General features: G+C 41.7%; 1 protein-coding gene and 1 long non-coding RNA gene across 6 annotated transcripts in view; one reads left to right on the top strand and one right to left on the bottom strand.

Moving 5' to 3' along the window:
- Positions 1–8,765, top strand: part of nlgn1 (neuroligin 1) — a 413,423-nt gene extending 404,658 nt beyond the window's left edge. For all 4 annotated transcript variants that reach the window (XM_030433413.1, XM_030433412.1, XM_030433414.1 and 1 more), the window contains one exon: positions 111–8,765. In XM_030433413.1, the coding sequence (XP_030289273.1) occupies positions 111–713 (603 nt within the window). In that variant the 3' untranslated portion in view covers positions 714–8,765. The remainder of the gene's footprint in view (positions 1–110) is intronic.
- A 5,400-nt stretch (positions 8,766–14,165) lies between these two features.
- LOC115590792 (uncharacterized) overlaps positions 14,166–23,139 on the bottom strand; it is a 29,175-nt gene continuing 20,201 nt past the window's right edge. Inside the window, exons 2-4 of one of the 2 annotated variants that reach the window (XR_003985832.1) lie at positions 19,835–20,069; positions 19,228–19,531; positions 14,166–15,145 (exon numbers count right to left, since the gene is read on the bottom strand). This is a non-coding gene — a long non-coding RNA (uncharacterized LOC115590792). Of the gene's footprint in view, positions 15,146–18,938; positions 19,532–19,834; positions 20,070–23,139 lie in introns of those variants that run through there. The other variant, XR_003985831.1, reaches the window with a different exon arrangement.

Here is a 23,139-nt window from a genome sequence, read left to right on the forward strand (position 1 = left end):
GTATTCTTGATTAAATGTGGCTATATTAGTGAGAGTGGTGTCAAAATGGTGCTCTATCATCAACCAAAAATGATCATTTAAATACTGAATTTTGTTCTCTCTGTCTTCAGATTCCTTCACCAGAGGCTACTAACCGCACCCCAAAGAACAAGGTTCAGTCGACCAAGCGACCTAACCCGACTCCGTTCCCCACTGAGACCCAGGACAGCCACAACCAGCCACACCTGGTGGACCAGCGTGACTACTCCACTGAGCTGTCGGTGACCATCGCCGTCGGAGCCTCTCTGCTATTCCTCAACATTCTGGCCTTCGCTGCGCTTTACTACAAGAAGGACAAGCGAAGGCATGATGTCCACAGGCGCTGCAGCCCCCAGCGGAACGCCGCCAACGACCTGGCTCACACTCAGGAGGAGGAGATCATGTCCCTGCAGATGAAGCAGCACTCGGACCTGGACCGGGACTGCAGGGGTGTCGGCGACTCCCTGCACCCGCACGACATGGTGCTGAGGACTGCCTGCCCACCGGACTACACTCTGGCCATGAGGCGTTCGCCGGACGACATCCCGCTCATGACGCCGAACACCATAACCATGATCCCCAGCACCATGGGGGGGCTCACCTCGCTTCACTCTTTCAACACCTTTCCCAGCAGCGGGCAGAATAACACCCTGCCTCACCCGCATCCACACTCACACTCCACCACCCGGGTATAGCCCTGTGTATGCACCCACGCAGGCAGGACTCTGATGGTTGAGGCAAAATCTAACGCCACTCCTGCAGCAGAGACAAACAGCCAACATGCTGACAAACACAGATATGTCAGGAGCTGAAACGCCAGCCTGGAGTTGCCAGACACCCATGGAATTACGCTGGGATTGTACGACACCCTGTTAATACCTGAGGGAATATAGTCAAGGGATTTCTGGGGGTTTGGACCAGAGGGGGAAAAAAAAAAAAAAGTCTAATTATGTTTTTTGTAGAAAAATTAAAGACAAGAAGAAAAAGTACAAATATGGAGCTGAAGAAAAACACCCTTACAAGCTAAAACATGAAGGCGGATGTTTTTTTTTTATTATTATTATTTTTGTTCTGATATTGCAGAAAAACAAGGTACAGTAAACTACTTTTTCTTTCTAGCGACAGATATGGCCTTCGGGATCTCTTGACAAATGAGTGCTTGACAGTATTATCTGGAAGCAGAACAGAGCATCAGACACGCCTCGGAGGTGAGAAGAGGGGAGCACTTTGTAAAAGCAAGAAAACATATTGTTTTCCTTTGGCGTCACACTGCAGATTACTCTGTGTGTGGGGGCACAGAGTAGATGCGCGCAAACCAGTTTAGGCATGTGTTAACTTCATAAATGGAGGCTATGTAAGATAAAGCAAAAACTGTTGTTGAATAGAGCAAAGGAAGGACTGAAGACTTCGAGGAAAAAAGAAACCCTGTATGCACAATGGAACAATTTTGAGGAAAAAAATAATGTCACAGATACTTTTCATCCATTTATTTTTGAGGATCGGGAACAATTTTATTGTATAGAACCTATTTACATATCTAGATCTGTACACTAAGCACCAAGGCTGTTTAAGCCCTCATCTCTTGGGGGGCGTCTATACTGCAAACCTGCCAGCAGGACTGAACCAGTGGGACGTGGGGATCCACCTACTGGCTTTCTGGCAGTTTCCAACTTCAACACAGAGAGCTGGAGGACAAAGGATAATTGGATATTTTAGCACGATGCGCATGACAATTTATCTGCTTGATGGCTGCTCTGCTGATTATGTCATTATTAAGAATAATTTTCACAATTTCCCTTGCATTGGAGCAACTTCTGACGGATTTCCTGATTGGATTACAGGAAAACAAACACACCCTCGCAGGACCATGGGAAACGCAGTTCCAGGTTGTGGATGTTGTGGGCTGGAGTTGGGGACAGAAAGGGGAGGGGCCGGGGATATGGTAAAACTTTCTTGCATAACATAATATAGCTTGAGTGGAGCTGGGCATATAAGGACTAGTTTTGTACTCTGTGTGTTGGTACTACTTTTTGATAGTGGTTAAATCACATTACACTGTATCAATCAAACTCATCGTACCTTCAGTTGAGATCAATGTTCTTTGCTATTCTACCTATTGGACAACTTTACCGTATAGAAGTAATTACCTGCACTGTTTAATCCATTGCCCATTTTTCTTTTCTTTAACTGGAAGGTGTGTTGATTGAGTGCCATAGTGGAAGCCCATTTGTATGAAAAAAAACAGAGGAAGAAAGTAGTGGAAAATATGACGACGAGTGAATCTCTGGGCTACCTAGCTTTTTTTTTCTTTTCTTTTCTATTTTTCTTTATCCAGCCACGTTCTGTAGAGCTGTTGAAACCTGAATGCCTGTACATGACTAATACAAGTCAAAGGCCAAGCACAGACAGATCACATTGGGTGGAGCCTCGGTGGAAACGCACCGCAGGTCGATGTGAGGAAGAGTGTGGGTCAGGGTAGGTAAATTCCCATGATGCATTTTTCATCTAGTTTCAATCATTCTCTATGGTTGATCTCTTTTGGAGGCACATTGCATTGTGGAAAGGAAGAAGAAAGGCTTCCCATAGCAGCTGAGGCCCGCAGTCAACCCTCTTTACCTCACTTGAAAGAGCTAATACTTTTCTTCTTTTGGCCCCTGCTCTTTTTCTACTGAAGATTCTCTACTGTCTCATCTTTTGTACTGAGCTGACAGGTCGGGCTGTTTAGTAAAGCGGTTCCCCCTCGCATCCACACCGCCTTCAGTTCACTGTCTCCTGCAAGGCTGCCTGCCACCGCTAACAACTTTAGGTCAGTGAAGCCTCGGCAGCTAACGACGTTAGCCACCAGAGTAGGAATGTGTCATACAGCAAAGCAGACTGCAGTCGGATCCAGTCACTTGAGAGTCATTGCAGAGGTAAAGTGGTGATCTTCAAAACAAACCGAGAGAGGAATACCCTGGATGGCAAGCCTATTGTGCTCAAATATGAGATCTGAATGCTGGCGCAGAGATGCTACTTGGTAAGCTGAATCGCTTGTCTCCCTGTTTTCCCTCCACTAAAGTGTAGATGTGTGGAGGCCTCTGTTGTGAGAATACTTCCTGCCCCTTTTGGCTCGCTCACAGGCACTGTGCAGTCATTCAAAATAATGAGTGCAGACTACTGTTACCCCATATAACTCTGCAGCAGACACGCTGGGTGGGGGATAAAATTTAGTTTGTCACAGGGAGTGCTGCTTTTTTGGATACGATTTAAATTGAATCAACTAATTACATCTGTTTGCTCCAGATTGTTTCTCTGGATGAAGTGAACCGCCGGGGTTTGATCTGGGATTTAAGCAAAAGAAAGAATCCAAGCCTATTATCACACTTCCCCATCATGGGCAAGGGCCTTTCTCAATCCCCCTCCTCTGCAGAAACAAGCCAACAGCATTAAAAAGGTGTGAATTTCAGAAGCTGGGGACAGTCCGTCCAGTAGGTCTGTTGGCGTTGTGCCAGCAGATCACTAGCTTTTCTAGCTCGAGCACTCAGCTTGCTAGTTCCTGATTACAGACACACAGACAGTTGTGTGCAAATGAAATCATGTGTGTACTAACACACAAGTAATTAGGCCGAGATTTTCCAAGTGTTTTGGTATCTACTCAAGATATTGTATATAGACTAACACCCTCATTGCCTGCACTTGGACTCAAGATTTATTAGATTCATACAAAAGAAAACTACATCATGTTTTTTTTGTTTTTATAGATTTCACTAAATGCAGAACGGAACGTTGGGAAAAAATGAAATGCTGATGGTGACTGGATAGCTTATTGACAGAGAGTGTTGCAGACATTATAATGACGGCAAAGCTCTTCAAACATAGACTGTCATTTTAAAATATACAACAAGGGTCAGAAGGCTCATTTATGCCCAACAGTAGATTCAGATGGAGCCCTCTGTCCTCTGCATTCATTTTGTTGTTATTTGTATTTTTGTATTTTTCTTAAAGTTTAATGGATGCTGACAAAATCGGAACAGTGCGAACAGAAATCTCTGGGGGGACAGTGCAGCCAATAGCCAAAAGTACTCAAAGTATCTGTCATCAACTTCGTTCATTGGTAATATTAGTCAAGAGAATTTCCCCCAATACTTGTTGTGATATATTTAATGGCATCACAGACCACCTCTGTCTACAATGCTGCCTCTAGTGGATCCAGTGCTTCACATCCATGCAAACATAAATTATGCATGGAAGCATGAAGGCAGTTACGGTTGCATTATTTGAGATGGACACATCTATTTTTGTATGTAAAGTGGGCAAATATGAGCCGCAACTGTCAGCTTTGCTGCGATCAGACTATACAGCCCAATTGTGGCAATGCCCAGACTAAGACCAGGCAACACTATTCTTGCAAAGACCTAAACATGGAATTACAATTTCATTTTATTTTAGTGAACCTGTTAACATTTGGCCATCACCCTTTGGGTCAGGAAAATGATACCAAATTAATGAAACCCATCGGTGAGACATGACTTGTATGCTGCACACCTGAACACTCTCTCACCAACAGCATAACTTTCATCCATAATTCTGTCGATGAATATTTAATCATTAGTTATCAGCCACGCAGATTGTGAAAGGCTGCATGCTATGGTTGCTTAGATCCAACATTTAGTGTACCATATATTTCAGCCTCCTAGAGCTCTACGATCGCATCATCTGGTTCAGCGACCATGCTGAACGACAAAACCATCGTGTAGTCTGGTCCGAGCACGATGTTACTGTCTCCACAACCATCCTGCTTCCATCACATTTGGGGTTTGCATATCACTTCTCACTCGGATTCATGTTAAATCCGTTTGACTCAAAACTGACCTCATGACTGACCTGCATTTTCATTGAACTACAAGGCGGCTAAACCATAAACCTTTTCAGTTGTCAGCTGTAGGATGGCAAAGTTTTAGTAGCTTTGGAAAAATGAATTTAATATAACGTCCGGTCTGGTCAGCCCACATAATGTGGGTGAGTAATAACTTTACCGTTGTGAATAATATAATTGGCTCTACATAAGCTAAACCCCCCAGCAAAATACCACATGGATTTGGATGGTATATTAGTCAGGACCGGCCCAATTCAGACACTCTCCTGACAAATGACATAGGGGCAAAGCACGGGCCTCCCATTGAATTAAACATGTAATTGCACTGATGGGTAAATAGTCAAGCAATTGCAGGGCCATGCTAATTAGCTGACACTTGAGGATGAATGCTAATTAATATCTTCCCTTGCGTTCAATTGTCTGATCGGTCATAGGTAGAAAATATTACAGCAACTGCAGTGTGAGGAAAGTGAGAGGGGTGTGCTGGTCAGCACCCAGAATGTTTCAAATTAAAAGTTGAAATTGAAGTCAATGCATGGTAGCAACTGCGAACAAGATTCAGCATGTGTGGTGACTGCACAGAACTGGAGGAGTCATATTTTACTTATACAGAACAAGCAGTACTGCTAGATAGCCTTGGGACGTAAAACTAGACGGACAGACTAAAAAGGTGTTGGAGAGGAGGTGCTGCAGTGACTCATGAATCAGGGGGTTACATAAGTGTGGAAATGCATTAAATTGATTCATCAGGGCTAAAAACTGACAGAGGAGAAGCATGGCTATGGAAGCAAATTGGAAGATTTCTCATTACTGAGAAAAAAAAAAACTGCAACTTTTGAACGTAAAAGTGTCGAATGACCTTCACACCACTGAAGAGAAGCGCTCGCTGTGCAGATTGAGGGAGCTAATGACAGCATTATTTGTATCACTGAAAAGTTATGTAAGCAGGACAGGAAAAAAAAGAGGAAGTGTTGGGAGATTGATTACATTTTGAGCTAGCTGCACAAATTGAGAGTCAGCTACAGTAGACCTTAGCATGACGGACTGCGGCACTAGCTAGCTGCTGCATCCCTGGTGATTGAGCAGATGTGAAACACACTTTGAAATACACAGCAGCAGAGAAAGGAGAGACTGGGAGGAACCGCCACCTGACCACAGAGAGAGGATTAAGCACTGTCAATGAGAGTGAAGCTCCTGCAGTCCATTACAAGTGGCCTGCTGCAAAAACGTGATAGACAGGATGGTAGTCCTTACAAACTAAACAAACCTGCACTGATACAGACTGGAGTTTGTATGTAAAATTGTAAAATCTGACACAGCCATCTATATATTTAAAGTGTCATAACTTACTCTCTGGCAGCCATATTGGATGACGTCAGCTTTATCGTAACAAGCTATTTTCAACCGTTAACTCTCACTAGTTTTGTGTTAAAAGCTGCCGTACATGCTACATGTTAATACGTCAGTTGACACTGACTCTGATATTGAAGGTGCCCTGTGAACTCAACATAAATTAGTTGATGCAATGTTCCTTAAAAAGTTACTTTGCTATGACCTACCAAACATATCAAATGCATTTTCCTACCTCATACAACACTTGCAAAACTTTTTTTTTTGGTGAATGTTTGGAAACTGGAAACTGTTTTCCTCATATCTCTTTATTTTTTCCCCCCTTTCCTGTATAGTTGAAGTCTGTGTTGTCCATTACCATCCTTCACTGTCAATATCCAGCAATGCCCCTAAAAAAGTCAGAAATGTAGGTCATGTTATCAACAATCCTGGGACTTTCTCATTAAAACATTGCTCAACAGCACCTCTAGAGGTCAAAAACTCCACAGGGTACCTTTAATGATGATGCTTCTTGCGTTTTGCGTTGTGTATGCTGCCGTCAATTACAGCGGAAGGGTTTAGAGTAAGGGCTAGGACTTAACAGACTAGGGCTAACTGTGGTTTTTAATAATAAATCTGAACAAAAACAAAATCTTCTCAGATAATTAACGTTTAGCAGACAAGCAATATCGTAATTCTCATTAACTAACATGTCTTTGATTTGAGGAGATTATATTGTTTTTGTCAAGGCAGCAACAAAAAATAACACAATTCTTTCACTCCACATGCATCATCATCATCATCATCATCATACATCATGGATGAAAATATTGATTTGACTTCTTGGTCAAATGTACAGATTCCTAATTGAACACATCTGAGATTACGCTGACGCTCTTAAATGTCTGGATCTTCAACCAAGAGTAAATCCTGTTTGAAAAGGACTAACCGTTATATTTTTTATTATTTGGAAACATGAAAATGCAAAATGCTGTGGGCGAAAGTGAAAGTGCGCATAAAAGAATGGATTGGAAAATATGGGAAATGTTTTTTAAAGGCTGCCTAAAACGAGCTTTTCCCCAAGTGTTCAGTGTTTACCCAGGACTTTGCTCATGTCACAATGGAAAACTCGCATTAGCATTTTCATCATCATGGGGCACTAAAACTCTCCTCTGACAGCCCGGCTCGCTGAAATTCTTTTAAAAAGCTCTGTTTAAAGAAGAGGACACCCACCCTGTGACAGAGGAAACATTAAGCCTTTAAACTAAGAAATAATAAAACATAAAACATGGCTGGATTGTTAAATGTACTAATAAAATATGCAAAGAAGCTCAAATTTAATTGCATATTTTATACTGTTTTATATGCCGTGGCAGTTTTAACAGAAACCATCACGACTACCTTTGGTTTAAGCTCACAGGACCATAAAAACATAAACATACACCTGATTTTCAGAACTTTTTTCAAACGTAAGCGCTGGTTCATGACTGAATTTATGTTTGTCAGACCACAAGTATTCTATATTTATTTGGGACGTCGGGGTCATGTCGGGCGCAGCATGCAGCAGGATTTATTTTGTGTTGTGAAACAATCACATCCTTCAGTCAAAAAGACACAGAACTCGGCATAGTTGTACATTCAAAAACACAAACACTACAAAAAATATACGTCAGCCCTTCTTGAGGAATCCATACGCTGATATTCTTAATTTTGTAGTTAAAAGTATAATCCACTGTCAGTATCCGAGGCTTGTACACATCCCATCCACCCGTGTTTATTTCTGCAATGTGCCTAATTTCTGTTTGTGTTGAGATTTTTGATATTGTGTTAATTTTACGTGATATTTGACATCTGGCTTGTCCTGAATAAGACTTGAATTGGGATTCGATTGGCTACGTGCTCATAAAAGCGTAAACGGTGTTCATATCCAAATGGCAGATGTAAGATATAAGTGTGACAAAGCCCCAGAGTCGAGACTAACTACCGTCCAATGTCTCCTTTCTTTTTAAAAACTGTGTGTGCATCATTCAAAGAGGGGAACTCTGAACCTATCCAGGTAGCATTTCTTCAGTCATTTCTGTTGTATCCCAACACCAGTATGTTTTAAAAGAGCCAGTCTAAGCAGGGTGACTATGAATCCACACAGTTTGGGACTGAAGACACTTAAGAGAAACCCTGTTCTAGGGGGGACGCTCCACTTTTGTGCCAGTGTAAATCTGCCCCGACCGTGGTCCACAGTCAGCCTATGCCGTAGTGTACGGGACGGACGGGGGAGGGGAGGAACGAGCACTGCGAATGAATGTAACGCAACGTGCCATTTTCTAACCTCAAATCACAGCAGAGACTTCAACAACAACCGAACCCTCAGATTCATCCTGAGAGGTTTTTGCTAGCAGTCTGAAAACTTAAAGGTGGATTTGTTCTTTGAATGCCATGTGAAACAGGGGGCACTATGTGAGCTGGTCTGGCATTTGTAATGTATATTATTTGTCACTTGTCTTTCTTTCTGGTTAAATAGTAATTACTCTTCTGGAGCACAATAAATGATTTTAATATACTGATATGTTCTTTTTTTCTCTGCAGTCTTCATTTGTTGTTTTCTGTCGCTGCTCTCGCTAAGTTGACTAATTCAATTGCTGAAACATACATTAACTCCTGCACAAGTAATTACTCATGTGTTGCTAGATTGAATTTGTTCTCTACGACTGAAAGCGGAACGAGGAAGGCGCATGAAGAAAAAGAGCCGACGCCTGTCAACACTTTGTTTTTTAAAAATCCTGCCCACCATATTCTAACAGGGAGACACAGGAAGTTGGTGATCTCGATGGACAGGACGGGATGTTGAGAAAGATCATCATCACAAACCCTTCTCAGTCAGTTTGTATGTTGAAGCGTATTTCTCCTTTCCTTGTATGTTGCCCTCAGCCTCTCGCAATCATGTAATGTTTCGCAATATGAGAAAATCTGCTGTCAGCTTTACATTGTTATTGATTTGTAAACCCACACAGAGCTCCTGACTTCACTATACATCCATCATGCGTTGGGCCTTCAGTTGTCTCCATGTTGTACCGAGGCCCTGAGAGCTGAATGCGCTGAAACGCCACAAGACAGGTGAAACAAAAGCAAATGAACAAAACAAAACAGTTTGATATTTATGGAGAATTTAGAGAAGAAAATGCAAGTGAGAAAACACAACCAAATGCAAAATGCCCAGCTGAAAAAAGGCTGCAACCCGTACGATACACAACGGGACTGAGAAAAAAGGTAGGTAGGTTCTTTTCAGATTCAGAAAAATGTACTCTTCATTTACACAACTATTCAACCTGTGGTCCTCTGAAAACAGTGCGAATAGTTTAAATCATTAAACGATAATGACACGCTGAGCTCAATGGCTAATGCTAGCTAGCATGAAAAGAAAAAGAAAAGTGTTATTTTATTTACAGAAATATTGTGCAACCCTTTAGCTGCTGAATTTAAGCTTAATTGCCTCATTAACTCTCTGTAAAACACATTTCATTCGAACTCATGCAAACTACATGACACTCACCAGATTGGTCTCGGTTTTTCTTTCCACCACTGCTTCTGGTTTGGTCCAAACAAATCCTAAATTCAAAGAGTAAAATGTAAAAACATTCTGTCTCAACACGCCATTTTCATCTGCTGCTGCTGCTGCCAGATTCTCTCCTGCTGTCCTGGTGCTTCATGCCTCTGCTGTGCCTGGCTGCCATGTCTTCTCGTCTCTGGAGTGATAGCCATTGTCAGAGCTGCTGTAAATCATCTCCATACTGTATGCTCCGTCTGAAAGCTGACCTCCGTCGGTCGTGGAGGTTATGTTCAGTTCCCGTCTGTTCCCAGGCACGTTCACTGGGAGGCTGCTAAGCTCCATTGAGCTGAGCTCAGTTTCCCATCGTGACTCACCCTCCGATCGTCACCAATTACTAGGACTGGGGACATTTTCTTCCTGGTTCAGAAAAACAGTCATGTACCATGTTCATGGGACTGCTCCTAGCAACCAAACGTCACTACAGTGAAGCCTTTAAAAGATAGAAAACTCCCTCTATCTTCCCGCAGTCGCTTCTGTTAAATACTCATTATACAAGAGATGAGACCAACAGTAAGTGCATGGAATAGTAAAATGAAATGCAAAGTGTCATTTGGGTTGAAGAAGTTTTGCAAATTCCTCCTCATTCCAACTAATCTCTCTGCCTTTAATAACTTTAGCTAAAGAGAATATTATGCCCTTTCTTGTCTGTATTGTTGACGCGCTCTTATTTTGCTTGCACATGTTGCTTCCTGTAGCACCAATTAGGATTTTGAATCATTCAGCAGTGCTTAATGTTTTATTCTTCTACAGCATGCGATGGCTTTAGTTATGTATTTTCGGTGCCATAAATGCACGATAAGAGCTGTAAAATTTCAGAGCAGCGAAGCTTTGGTGGTGCTCCGCCTACAGACTTCAGGGTCTGTTTATGTGCCTTCGGGGTTGCAATGCTGCATTATGTTTCCTCTGATCTTAACTGCCACACCAATACAGGCACACACACACACACACACACACACACACACACACACACGGAGACGCACAAAAAAGAGGCACTCGCGTTTTGTTTTAGCGCTAATTGGAAATCAATCGAAATTCATCCTCCTTGGAAATGGGTGACATTTTCCCGCTCTTTGCCAATGATTAGAAACAAATTATGCCAGAGACTGAGTGACATTTAGGGAGCAGGCGGCTGTTTGCAGTGGAGTGTAAAGGATCAACAGAGATGTATTTATGCTCTATGCTGCTGCTCCTGCTGTGTGTGTGTGTGTCAGTGTGTGTGTACATGCATCTATTTGTCTGACCAAGGGCATACACTGCTGTGGGCTGCTCAGCCAGAGGCCCTGTAGGAATAGCTTGATAAGGGCGGCTTATTTACCATAATAATGCATCTCATCTCTGCACATCAAACACTCCTGCCTGGTCTGATAACCCGCTCTTTAATTTAGCACAACTGTTTGATCTCGCTGTGCTGCCGCTGTCCCAGGGCCATTGTCACAAGCAGTACAACAGTTGGGTAATTGCTGTGTACTTTAGCAGTGTTTCACAAATAGGACAGTTACGTAACGTTGGTGCACCTATAGCGCAGAGCTCCACCGAGTTTTTGGGGAGCTGAAGGAGATGTGCAAAGAGGAAAGATTAAATCTTCGTATTTTAGAGAATAATGGTAATCATATCTATGCACACATACTTTTTTTATTTAGAGGTCAGAGGATTCATGAAAGTTTTTTTTTCCCTTTTTGCAGGTTTTTGTCATCTAGATTTTTGCAGTGAAGTCATTTTTCAAGGCTGTAGCCACCACTGAGAACACAGAGGTGATGCCCTTAATAATATAAAAACCCCAGATGTTTAAATGCATTTACCTTCTATAACTGATTGTCACATACTATCAAAAGTTTTCAAAATTGAGTCCGTACTTAGTAACATACATGCTGACATGCTGACGTTTAGCTGGCAGGATGTTCACCATCATGTTTATTTATCAGCCCGTCCTCATCAGACAAACAGTCACATAGTCAGCTGTGGAAGCAGCTTATCACAACCACATTTATGTGTTTTTGTTTGTTAGGCAGTGACCTCTAGTGGCTGTAGTAATTATAACAGCAGCAAAGGAGGAATTCAGGTGGCAGAAATCAGAGGCACATACACGATATGTACAGCACCGACACTTTCTCAGTTGCGTTGAAGCTGAAGTCCCCATCTTTTAAATTCTGTGTTTTTTAAAGGAGCATTTAACCAGCAGGTGACTTCAAACTTTCCAGCATTTGCACTCTGTGATGGTGGACCTGTTAATCTGCTTCATAAATAGAAATTCAGTGACACATTGCCCCGTTAACCAAAACAATTCAGAATAAAACATATTCCACATGCTTTTTCTTAATTCAAGGCCGTAATGCGAATCTGCTTTAAAACATCAGATTTGAAAGGCTGTGTGAAGCTGGCTGCTTTCTACAGACCTGAATCTGTTTTGGAGACGCAACTTGTGGGCCTTCTGCCACTCAACGTTTGCGCTGAGCTACATTACAGCAAATTAATTTTTTGGGGTTATATTTTTATGATGGGTTAAAACAATGAAATTGTTCGCTAAAAGTCCCCGGCCTCTTATTAGATATCCAAAATTCGCTCTGCTTTGAGGCAGATGAGTCACATTTTCCCCCTTAACAAGAAGTTTTAATCACTCTTTTGTTCTGTTCTAACAACACACACAGCAAAAAGCTTTGTTCATTGTCTGTGTTGAATTTAATTGGGATTTGCTGAGTTTCTGCATCGCTTCAGTCGGTCCACTGGATGCTACCCTCAGGTAAGGCAATTATAATCAGCGCAGTGTTTCTCTCTTGTACAAGGCTTCTTCTCAAAGAGCTTCTTATGCAGAAAAACACACAATGGACTTGATCAGAGCTCGGTTTACACGTTTAATGATCAAACACTTTTGGATTACAAATAACAACTGTTCAGCATCTTTGAGGAACTTCAAATCTGAAAATTGAGTCCCAGCTCAGCCAACATCATTGGTCCTATTTCGGGTACGGCAGGTAAAAGATGCGACTGATGCTATTTCAGCTGTTAACAGATGTAAATGCAGGTTTAAGATGTAGAGAAAGAGAAGATATCAGATGGCACTTTTTGTTGTTGTTAACATATGTAAATGCAGCTCCCTGAGAGCTATCGTCACATTTCCTTTTCTTTATTTCATTTGAGCACAATGGCACAAAAACACGGACCCATATTGTCAGAGTTAGAAAATGAGTTAATGTCAACAGAAGCGAGTGAAGCGTCCCTCTCGTGTTTCATCCTATGTCTACAAGCGATCAGCCGGCTGTGATTGAACCAAACAAATTAAATCTGAGAGGATCTGATGCTTCTCCCAGCCTGTCCGTCTGAATATCTTTGAGCTTAATGAGATCTGGCAGTCGGCCTGTTCCCGTTGTCTCTTTGGAAGGGAAGAAAGTTGGAACTGTCCATAGTGAAGCTAATTCAACAAATCTGACAGCAAGCCTCTCCGCATCAACAACAGCAGTCTGCTAGCTGCACTGGGCATGTACAGACAGCACCTTGAATAATGTGGTAGCTTTGTTCTCTTTCATGAGAAATATTTCTTCAGATGGTTGGGTAAATGGTCTCCAGTGTAGGGTTGGGCGATGTCTGCTCAAATTGGCATATGACAGTGTTTACAGTGAGTCACCGTTACCACCAAGGTTCATCCCTGTGCCAGGTTTAAAAGCATCTTGTCTCTGCACCACATCTCTGTAAATCAGCGTTCTTCCACTTCATATGCATAAAACAACATTGGTCGACTACCCAAGGAAGCTGCGCTAAGAAAACGGTGTATAAAAACGGCATTACCGAGAGAACCGGTGGCCCGCGGGGGAAATACACACTGCTGCCACAAATTTACAAAGTGTCTTGGGTTTTCCTAACTGAGCTTGTTTGATAAGAAAACATGTAACGCGACATGGAGCTGTAATGTTAGTGCACTGAGCAGCAACATACTCCTTTTCATTCCCTCTCCCCACATATCACAAACAACAAAGCTTGCCCTACAGCAACACTGAGGGGACACGCCTCGTAATTGTGCTCTCTGCTGGGGAGCCGACAAGGACTCAAGGACTTTGAATCCATGAGTAAAACATGAGATAAGCTTTTTGGTACTTTATAGGCACTTTCCATAAGTCAGCTTCTCTGCAGACATCGCCTGTGGGAATTACCCACAGTTCATAGCATCGTGACGTTAAACACGGGGTTACCAGGGGAGACCAGGAAACCTAAAAGAAAATTAACACGCAAGATTAACACACAAGGGGGAAATACAGCACCAACAACAATAAGTCAATAATGTTGTTATAAGAAAAACAAATTAATGAATAAATTCCACTATGTATGCCTGAAGAACTGAAGAATGTCAAAAACGTTACATCAAACCCACGTTTATATTGGTGCAATCCATTCGAACGGGGAAGTCAAATGGAATTTGACCCTCCCCCTGGAGTCGAATTTCCAACTTGGAAGGTCTGACGCACGTCACTAACCCAACGTTTAAATCCAAGATGGATGCTCCACTTGTCAACGGCTGTGAAAGCTGTCAGATATACTGTTTGTCAGCTTTACTGTCTTGTTTGTATCTCATTAAATCAGTCTCACGCACTTCTGTGGACATGTTGCTTAGATGTTTTTATGCACAAAATGCGTGATAATACATTGTCATCACCAGGTATTGCTATGACTAAGGACTAATGCTATGACTTTTACCGGAACACAGTATGACATCATTCCCAGCTCCAACTTCCAACTTCCGAGGTAAATGAGACGCACCGTAAGTACCATGTTTTGGTCTCATCAAGGTAACGTGATATGTCACAAAGAGCTGTTCCATTCCTGTTAATACCAGTTCAGGCCCTTGCAGCCTCTAACATTCTGATGTGCCCTTGCTAATAAAGTTTTTTTTTTTTTTTTTTCTTTTGAACGAGGCCACATTCTTGGCTCAATGCTCAGATCAGTTTGACATCAAGACCTTGCATTCATCTGAAGATTGCAACTTTACTCTGTATAATTTCTATATGTTTCTGCACATAAAAAAATTTTCATCGTTCATTTTGTCGAGTTCAATAAGCAAAATCATATTAATTTGTTGAAAAACACGTTTCTTAAGCTCTAAAAGCCTTTAGACATACATAGGTCAAAGCAAGTTTGGCCCTGACATTTTCATAGTAATAGACTCAGGCACGTCTCTTGCAAATGCAAATTAATTGCACAGTTTTTCTGTGTTGAATGCCCTTCATTGAAGCAGCGACATCAAAATCATTAAAAGTCTTCAGTGTTTGAGTACGAGGGTGATGCGCGTTTCTGTCCAGCAGGTCCTCTACAGTCAGCCGTGTTCTTGGAACTGATCAGCATCCATATTCCTCCTGTTAATTCAAAAACAACACAACATATTATCAGTAAGTGTAGGGAAATAATTGACAGTGATATACCACCTGTTGCTCGCCGCTTTGCTGGTTAATAAATAAATGAAAACCACCTGCAATAACAGGGCTGTTCAGAGACCGGCCCTGCGAAGCGAGATTAGCAATTTACCACTGTCTCGCTTTTAACTGGGGTAGATCACCATGGTAACCTGTGCTGCACGGCTAACCTCAGAGGATCAAATCAAAACCTGTCAGCAGCCCGACTACTGACCAATCATATCACTTGGTCTTTATTCCTACAGGAGGATCCAATGATATTTTTAGACATCAGTCGAATCACCTTGCTGTTCCACATGTGTGGTTTTAAAATCAGAGCTCCTGACACAAAGATGAATTTTGTTGATGCTTCATTTTAGCCCCACAAAGATTGTTAGATTCACAGCAGGACTCCTGACAGTGTCACTGGTTTTACACTCTTATTATCACTGCAGCTCACAGTAACATAACTTCTAGCTTGCAAATCACATATTCCTAAAACTTTGCTCGACATTAAAAAGAAAAAAAAAAGTAGTCGCTCTACTGGAGACATAATTGTTTCAAAACTTATTTTTAGACTTAGTTTTTATGATTGGAAATTATTTTTAGTGTTTCTGCGGTTTATTATCCTCTACTTATGTTTTGGATTGTTAACCATCACTTTTCTCTTCTTCAATGACCACATTTTCTTTTGAGTATCACCACTTGAAGCGAAACTCTCACCAAAATGCGACCTAGGCTTTTTTTCAAACCTCCGTATGAAAGCATAATTACGACAAAAGAGGCACTTTTAAAATTTACCGTATTTTCGTTTTTGGGTCAAACTCATTTTCAATAGGAGTGCTACGGGCACTTTTACGGCAGCATCAAAATCTCTATTTTTAAAACAGTAAGAAGGCTCGACACAACATGAAACTTTGCTCGTAGTATCGCCAGGGTCTCTACACATGAACACGAGCATTGAGAACATTGTTTGTGTACACAGAGTTTACTAAAAAAAATGTTTTTGAACAACTCACGTTAGCAGTAGCTTGTTCCGCTCGCCGCCATCTTGCCAGCCGAGAAGTGTCGATCTCAGAATGTGACGTAACCTGGAGGACAGTTAAGGTGGAACTACTGTCCTCTGGCAACAACATAACGCGATATCTCACGTGACTTTTCCGGCTTTTGATTTTAGTCTTGTTTCTTATACGAGGCTCCTTTTTCAACTTCAAGGTCAATATCGTTTTTCGCTAACAACAAAACAACAAATTATCCTGCATTTATATGGAACTAAGCTTTATGAGCATTCCACCTTAACTGTCCTCCAGGTTACGTCACATTCTGAGATCGACACTTCTCCACTGGCAGGACGGCGGCGAGCGGAAAAAGCTACTGCTAACGTGAGTTGTTCAAAAACCTTCTTTTTAGTAAACTCTGTGTACACAAACAATGTTCTCAATGCTCGTGTTCATGTGTAGAGACCCTGGTGATACTACCAGCAAAGTTTCATGTTGTGTCGAGACTTCTTACTGTTTTAAAAATAAAGATTTCGATGCTATCGTAAAAGTGCCCGTAGCACTCCCATTGAAAATGATGAGTTCTAGGTTGGAAAACGAAAATACGGAAAAACTTAAAAGTGCCTCTTTAGTCGTAATGATGCTTTTATACAAAGGTTTGACTCGGGTACATTCACACAAAAAAAGCCTAGGTTGCATTTTGACGAGAGTTTCACTTTAAGTGAGAAGTGGCATACGAGCTTCTGGGTTTACTTCCTGGTTATGCAGCCCACTGAATTTGCACGGTGGTGTTTCTCCCCCCGGCCCCGTCAGCGAGTTCCCCCTCGGCCTATAGATGTTCCATTGTGATGATGTGGGATGGCATTATTTCCTTCACATCCGTGAAGGTTGGTGCAGTGTATCTATGCTTAAGGAGATAAGAAAGGAATCAATGATGCACCTTTACTTAGCATTTAGAGAGCTCTTATCACGGCTGTCACTGAGATACTTCTGGATCTTTTAACTCATTTAACCTTCCTCAGCAAGAAAAAGACTCGAACTATGAGGACAGCCGTCTGTTTGGGTGAGTGAAATTCAACTTGTTTATCTGTAACAATGAAATAAAGAAGACTAAGTGTGGTTTTCACTTCGAATTGCTGTAGAACCTTCAGTTGCGGCCCGACTTGAGTCGGTGTGTTGCTCTGTTTCAAAATCCTTTATCCCCATATCAAATCTACGCTTCTTTGACCCAAAGCGAAGATCAATAGTTCACTGGGACATTTAATGTTTCACAGTGGATTTCTCGTTTTGAGAGTGTGATTAAGCAAAATCAATACTTCTTTATCAGAGGTTCAAATGAAAACATTAATCCTGAGGCTGACCTGCATGATAAACTGTAGACGGCCGTGCAGTAAAACACAAACACACACAGCCGCAATATTGTCGCCATCTCTCTCACTCAGGACTGAGAAAATGAGTTTGGATAAAGTCGTTTCTGGGAAGAAAGTCGCTGTGTTGAGTTCTGCAGGCTTCTGAGTGATGAGACGATGCTGTGAGTTCTGCCTTCTACAGCACGGCTTTTCTCCAAATTATCTGTAGTTCATACAACACTAAAAGCCTTATAGTCGCACTAGCAGCGCTGTGAGGCTGTTCCGCTCATTGCACTCTATAAAGAAAGCCATTTTATGACTTAACAAACTACAGACCGGCTCAGCTTCCATCAGTTGCTGGAGTTGGAGGCTGTCACTATCAGATGTACTTGGTCTCAGTTTAGCACTGACCCCTAACCCTTCCCTACATGATAGAATAAAAAGTGTAAAGAATAAAAGTCTCAGTAAAAAAAAAAAAAACATTTTGTAGCTTTGGGAGACCTATTTAGCTGGTTCACTCCATTTTGAAACTTGAAAGTAGAACCCAGACCCATGAAAACAATCACACAAACATCAGGAAGCAGACTGTTAAACAATCTGAAATTAGCACACATCTTTCTTTTTCAAAATGACATCAGTGGAAGAAAACATGATAAACACAATCTCTATTACATTATGTTCGTCTTCATTTCCTTCTCACCTTGAAATACAGCTTTTACAACTTGTTTCTTATTTTGTTTTCAAAGCTTTAGCCAATGGTTCTGTCTGATTTGATTACAATGTACTCATCATTGTAATTGCTGAGATCTCAGAACAAGGCAGCATCACTAAAAATAGGTCCAGGTCAGACGCAGGTTGTAAACAAAGCCCACATTACCACATTAATCAGCCCGGCAGAAGAACACTTCCTGATTTAACTTTGCGCTACCTTCAATGCAAGTGAGTTGAACAAAAACAACTCTGCAATCAAAGACTGTTAGTGGAGCTCACTTTTAATTTGACATTCAAACATAGTGGCAAAACTCCGGCAAACTTGTTTACAACCAGTACGATTCTCTGACCGCTGCTTGTTGATTTCACAGACCGCAAAATAGTCAAATAGTTTGACTGCTCAGGCAGGTTGTTTGGACCATTGTTCTTGTAAGGGGGCTGCCTCTAGTGGTCATGGTAATTATTACAGCAGTAAAGAAGGAAGTCAGGTGATAAAGTCTGCATAGCAGGATGGTTGGGTCAAAGAAACAGTAGGGAAACGAAGAAAGGTAGGCGGCATTTAAAATGTGGGTGGGACAATCTAAGGAGAGTCTGGGGATTCTTTTTTTTTTTTTCTCTGGTTTATTTGATAGGGACAGATACAGATCATATGGGTTGTACAACAATCCAACAGAAAGCATCATAGCATTTATAGCCTTAGCTAATTTCCAATGCCCGTCCCTAGAGGGGCCTTTAAAATAACATACAAAAAACCTCACATTTATAACAGAGAACTATAATAGATTATGTAATTTCTTTTGTAATTTCATCTAGATCACATATCCGAAGATATTAAAAACCTAGAAGTACAGAAATGTGTTTCATGACTAATTTATAGGGCACAGCACTATGGCTAAAAATACATATTGCAAGACCCACCCAATTCCACCTCTGATTGGTTAGCTTTGTTGGTAGCAGTCTCTATGCTTGACCCAAACTGTTAACTCACACAGTAGTTCTGGTAATGTCTGGTTTGGGTGGTTTATACACTGTAGTTTTGCGGGTAAACAACCTCCTCCGCCTCTCTCTTGGTCTCCTGTCCGGGTCACTCATCCTCTGGAGCTGCTATTCAACATCAGAGTGTCTCTGTGCTTGTAAGGAAGAGCAGACAGGTGGGCTGCTGCTGTTCACCACCCAGCCTGTGCGCTCTACCTAACGAGCCCAGAGACACTGCAGCTGAGACAGCCAGTCATGGTGGTGTGTTTACCAGGGCAACTAGTCCGCCACATCAGCTCCGCCACTGGCTGTTTGCTCTATACAACAACACAGAGAAAAAAAAGATAGATTTTGTTTTAGCGTTGCAGCATTAAAGACAACATCTTGACGACATTTACAAGAAAATGTTTTAGAAAAATGTTAAAGCATTAAAAGACCTAATCATCTAAATTTGGTTTTATTGCCATATTTAAGTATTAATTTCTTGTATCTTCATATTAAGAGTCCTGAAGATAGAATCAAGACAATTAAAGAGCTGAAACAGGCTTACAGTGAATTAAAGTTACATTTTAATGTTTAAAGTTAGATACATTATAGGATGAGGGCAGGAGCATCAATACCGTCTGCCTCCTCGCTCCAGACAGGACAGCCTCCTCCTCAGGTGTTGGATTTCCAGGAATCACCGTCCGTCATCCCGGTCAACATCACCCACCAATGCTCCCACAGGACCAGATAGGACAGGTACAGAATATCTCTGTCAGCCCTGACACACAAGTCACCCGAGAGGAAAAGGCACGGAAGGGATGTAGGGGAGAAGATGGTAACGATGGATGGGACGCAAACAGACACAGTCCCCTGGGAGGAAGGCAAAGAAAGCATGAGCGGTGGTTTGATAAGAGAAGTGAGGAGACAAGAACTGAGGACAGAGTCAGGGAGAGATGTACGATGGTGTCGAGATTTAGAAGATGAGGGTCTCCACTGCGGCCCGACGCTGACGCATGTGGCCAATGGCAGCATCTAATCTGTGTCTTCATGTTGTCATTTGACTGCTTTAGGATTTATTGTCCAATTTGTCAGAGCTACTACTAAATAAACTGGCACTAGACTAAGTGTAGGTTGATATTCTGTATTCTCAGAAATAAACCAAATCCCATGAAAATGTCTCCTACCATTGAATATTGTGACGACCAAAAGCCTGGAACATCTTCTTCCTCTGTGCCACAGAGCTGCATTGTTTTAAAACTATTAAAAACTCATCAGTGAGCCACATTGTTTCACTGACTGACGTGTTCCCACATGAACACACGCGCTGTAGTTTATTTTCAGTCAGTCCTACGTACTCTGTCCTACGGCTGGAAGCTCTCGCAAGAGGACCGGATGTCCCCCACCCAAAAAAACAATGTTTCATCCTGTTTCAATAAAGTTTGTAAAGTGTCCTGCTGATTTGGGAAATAGCTCAGCCAATTTACAAGATACTTTTTTGACTTTTTTATTTATGAACTGAATAAAAGCCAGAAATAATACTGGGGCAATAACGTAGTCATTGTGTGTTTCGGTATCAACAATGAAAAAAAAAAAAGAAAAAACAGCATATAAAGAATCTTGTTCCTGGAAGCTAATTTTCATCTTCACTCCCTCAACAGAGCGCAATAAAAATATCACACAATGTGACAGAACTGTGCGAAACAAACAGGACGGGAAACAAAAACGGCTGTAAGAATGTGCAGTACAGTGCAAGATATCGTGAAACCATTAATGACAAGTTTGATGAGTTACAGGGCATGTAAAGGTCTAGTGTGCAGGCTACTGTAAAACATGGCAGTGCAACATGGCAGACTCAGTGGTGGACCCGCTCCCTCTGTAAACGTAAAAGTCTCATTCTAAGGTAGCAGAAACACCATGATTATTAGTTTCAGCTGATTATATGCAAATTAGAACATTATTCTGAAGATTATATTTCAAAGTCCGACACTCTGGATCTCTAAATGGAAACCTTATTCTTCTGCGTAGGGAAAGATTACCGAGTGTGATCGATCCGTACGTACTTGCTTTTACAGTTTTTTTGATTGATTGAGCCACCACAATGATGGATGGAGGATAATTTGCCTAAAATATGACAATCTGCAGAGTTCATCTTATCTTCCTTTCTCTTCTGCCAAATTAACTCACACAGATTTCTTTGGAGTGATGAATAAACTGACTGCAGCTCCAGAATTCTCAATGCACTTTGTTCAACCGTTCTGTGAAAAGCTTCAGCATTTTCAACCCTGCTGCTGTGATGTGGCTGCTATACTCAACCATGAAAAATACATATACACTAAAAAATTCCAAGCATTAAAGGGATATTCCGGTGTAAGTTTAATCCATGGTCTAACACACCGTGAAACTGTGTTAGACTTCCTCTCGAGAGATAAAGTTTGCTGACCGCTAGCTAACGTAGTTTTAGCATCCTCAGAAACCACCGCACGACAACAATATACTGCAGTAAATGGGTCCAAATATAAAACCAAGTGCAGTAGAGTCCCGCAGTAATGATCATCATTGAGCTGCAGAACTCTACTGAACTCGGTAATCGACTCACAGGGCTTCCCCACAACAAGGAAGGCTTCTCGGGTGGTGAGATTTGTTTATCGATTCCGACAAATCCGGCAATGATATCAAATGTTTGATGCCTCGAAATATGTGCTGGGACCCTGTTTCTAAAGTTTATTTGCATTATTTGTGGCTTTTTGATGGCGGTTTTATATTTGGACCCATTTACTGCAATGTATTGTGTTCGTGCGGTCGTTTCTGAGGATGCTAAAACTACGTTAGCTAGCGGTCTGCAAACTTTATGTCTCGAGAGGGAGTCTAACACAGTTTCACGGTGTGTTAGACCATGGATTAAATTTACACCGGAATATCCCTTTAAAAAGAGAAAAGCACAACAACATGACTGCAAATTAAAGAGCAGAATTACAGTATCATCTCGGAAAAAAAAAATAAAAGTTCCACTGCTGCTGCAGATCACTAAAAAACAACCAGACTGGTCTGTGGAAATTAAAACCGAGAACCAAGGAATGCTTCAAAGCACTTGGCCACTAAAACAATTGCTAAAAAATGTGTGAAAATGTTCAACTCTGATGCTTCCAATGTATTTCTGTCTTAAGACAGAAGGTCACAAGATGCATGGCTTTCGAAAACTTGGCATAATAGGCTCTGGAGCTGTCAGTCAGCAGGGGGCTTCAGCACTGTGTTTCTGAAGCCTCTGCAGCAAACCTAAAGGAGGCGGAAGAATAAAGAGAAAGCAAAAATGTATATATATATATATATATATATATATATATATATATATATATGTGTGTGTGTGTGTCTATATCTATCTCTATTGTGTACTCTCCTTTAGTTTCCGAAGGCTAAGGGATAGCGAGGTCCCTGGGGAGGTTAAGGAGAAGCATACATGTATGCTAGAAAGACAAAGAGCATCAAAGGGAAAAAGAGAGAAGACGAAACATGACAGCGGTAGAGGAGTCATCGCGAGGTGTCTCAGAGCTGTCAATCACGGCAGAAAACAGGATGGCTTGCTCTGAAGCGACCCGCAGAGTGAGAAGTGGAATGGAAATGAGGGGTTACTCTTTCCCGCGGCAAACAAATGCACTGGAAATCTTTTAACGAAGTTGTTGGATTGAAACAGACTGGTGACAGACGTGAGGCTGGCGCGGGTCAGATTAAACACGGGTAAATATGAGAATGATGTCAGCGCGGAGGCTGAAGCATGAGGTCTCTGGAGAGAGCAGGAGACAGCGGGGAGATGTCAGCAGAACAATCTTGTTGAGCTTTAAATAGGTAGAATAATTGTCTGTCAATCTGTTCGTGTCTCAATGTTCTTTGCATAGATTGGCTATCATCACTTACTTTAAAGTTCCCATTTATACTTCTGGAAAAA

Source organism: Sparus aurata, chromosome 11 (assembly GCF_900880675.1).
Source record: "Sparus aurata chromosome 11, fSpaAur1.1, whole genome shotgun sequence".
NCBI lineage: Eukaryota > Metazoa > Chordata > Actinopteri > Spariformes > Sparidae > Sparus > Sparus aurata.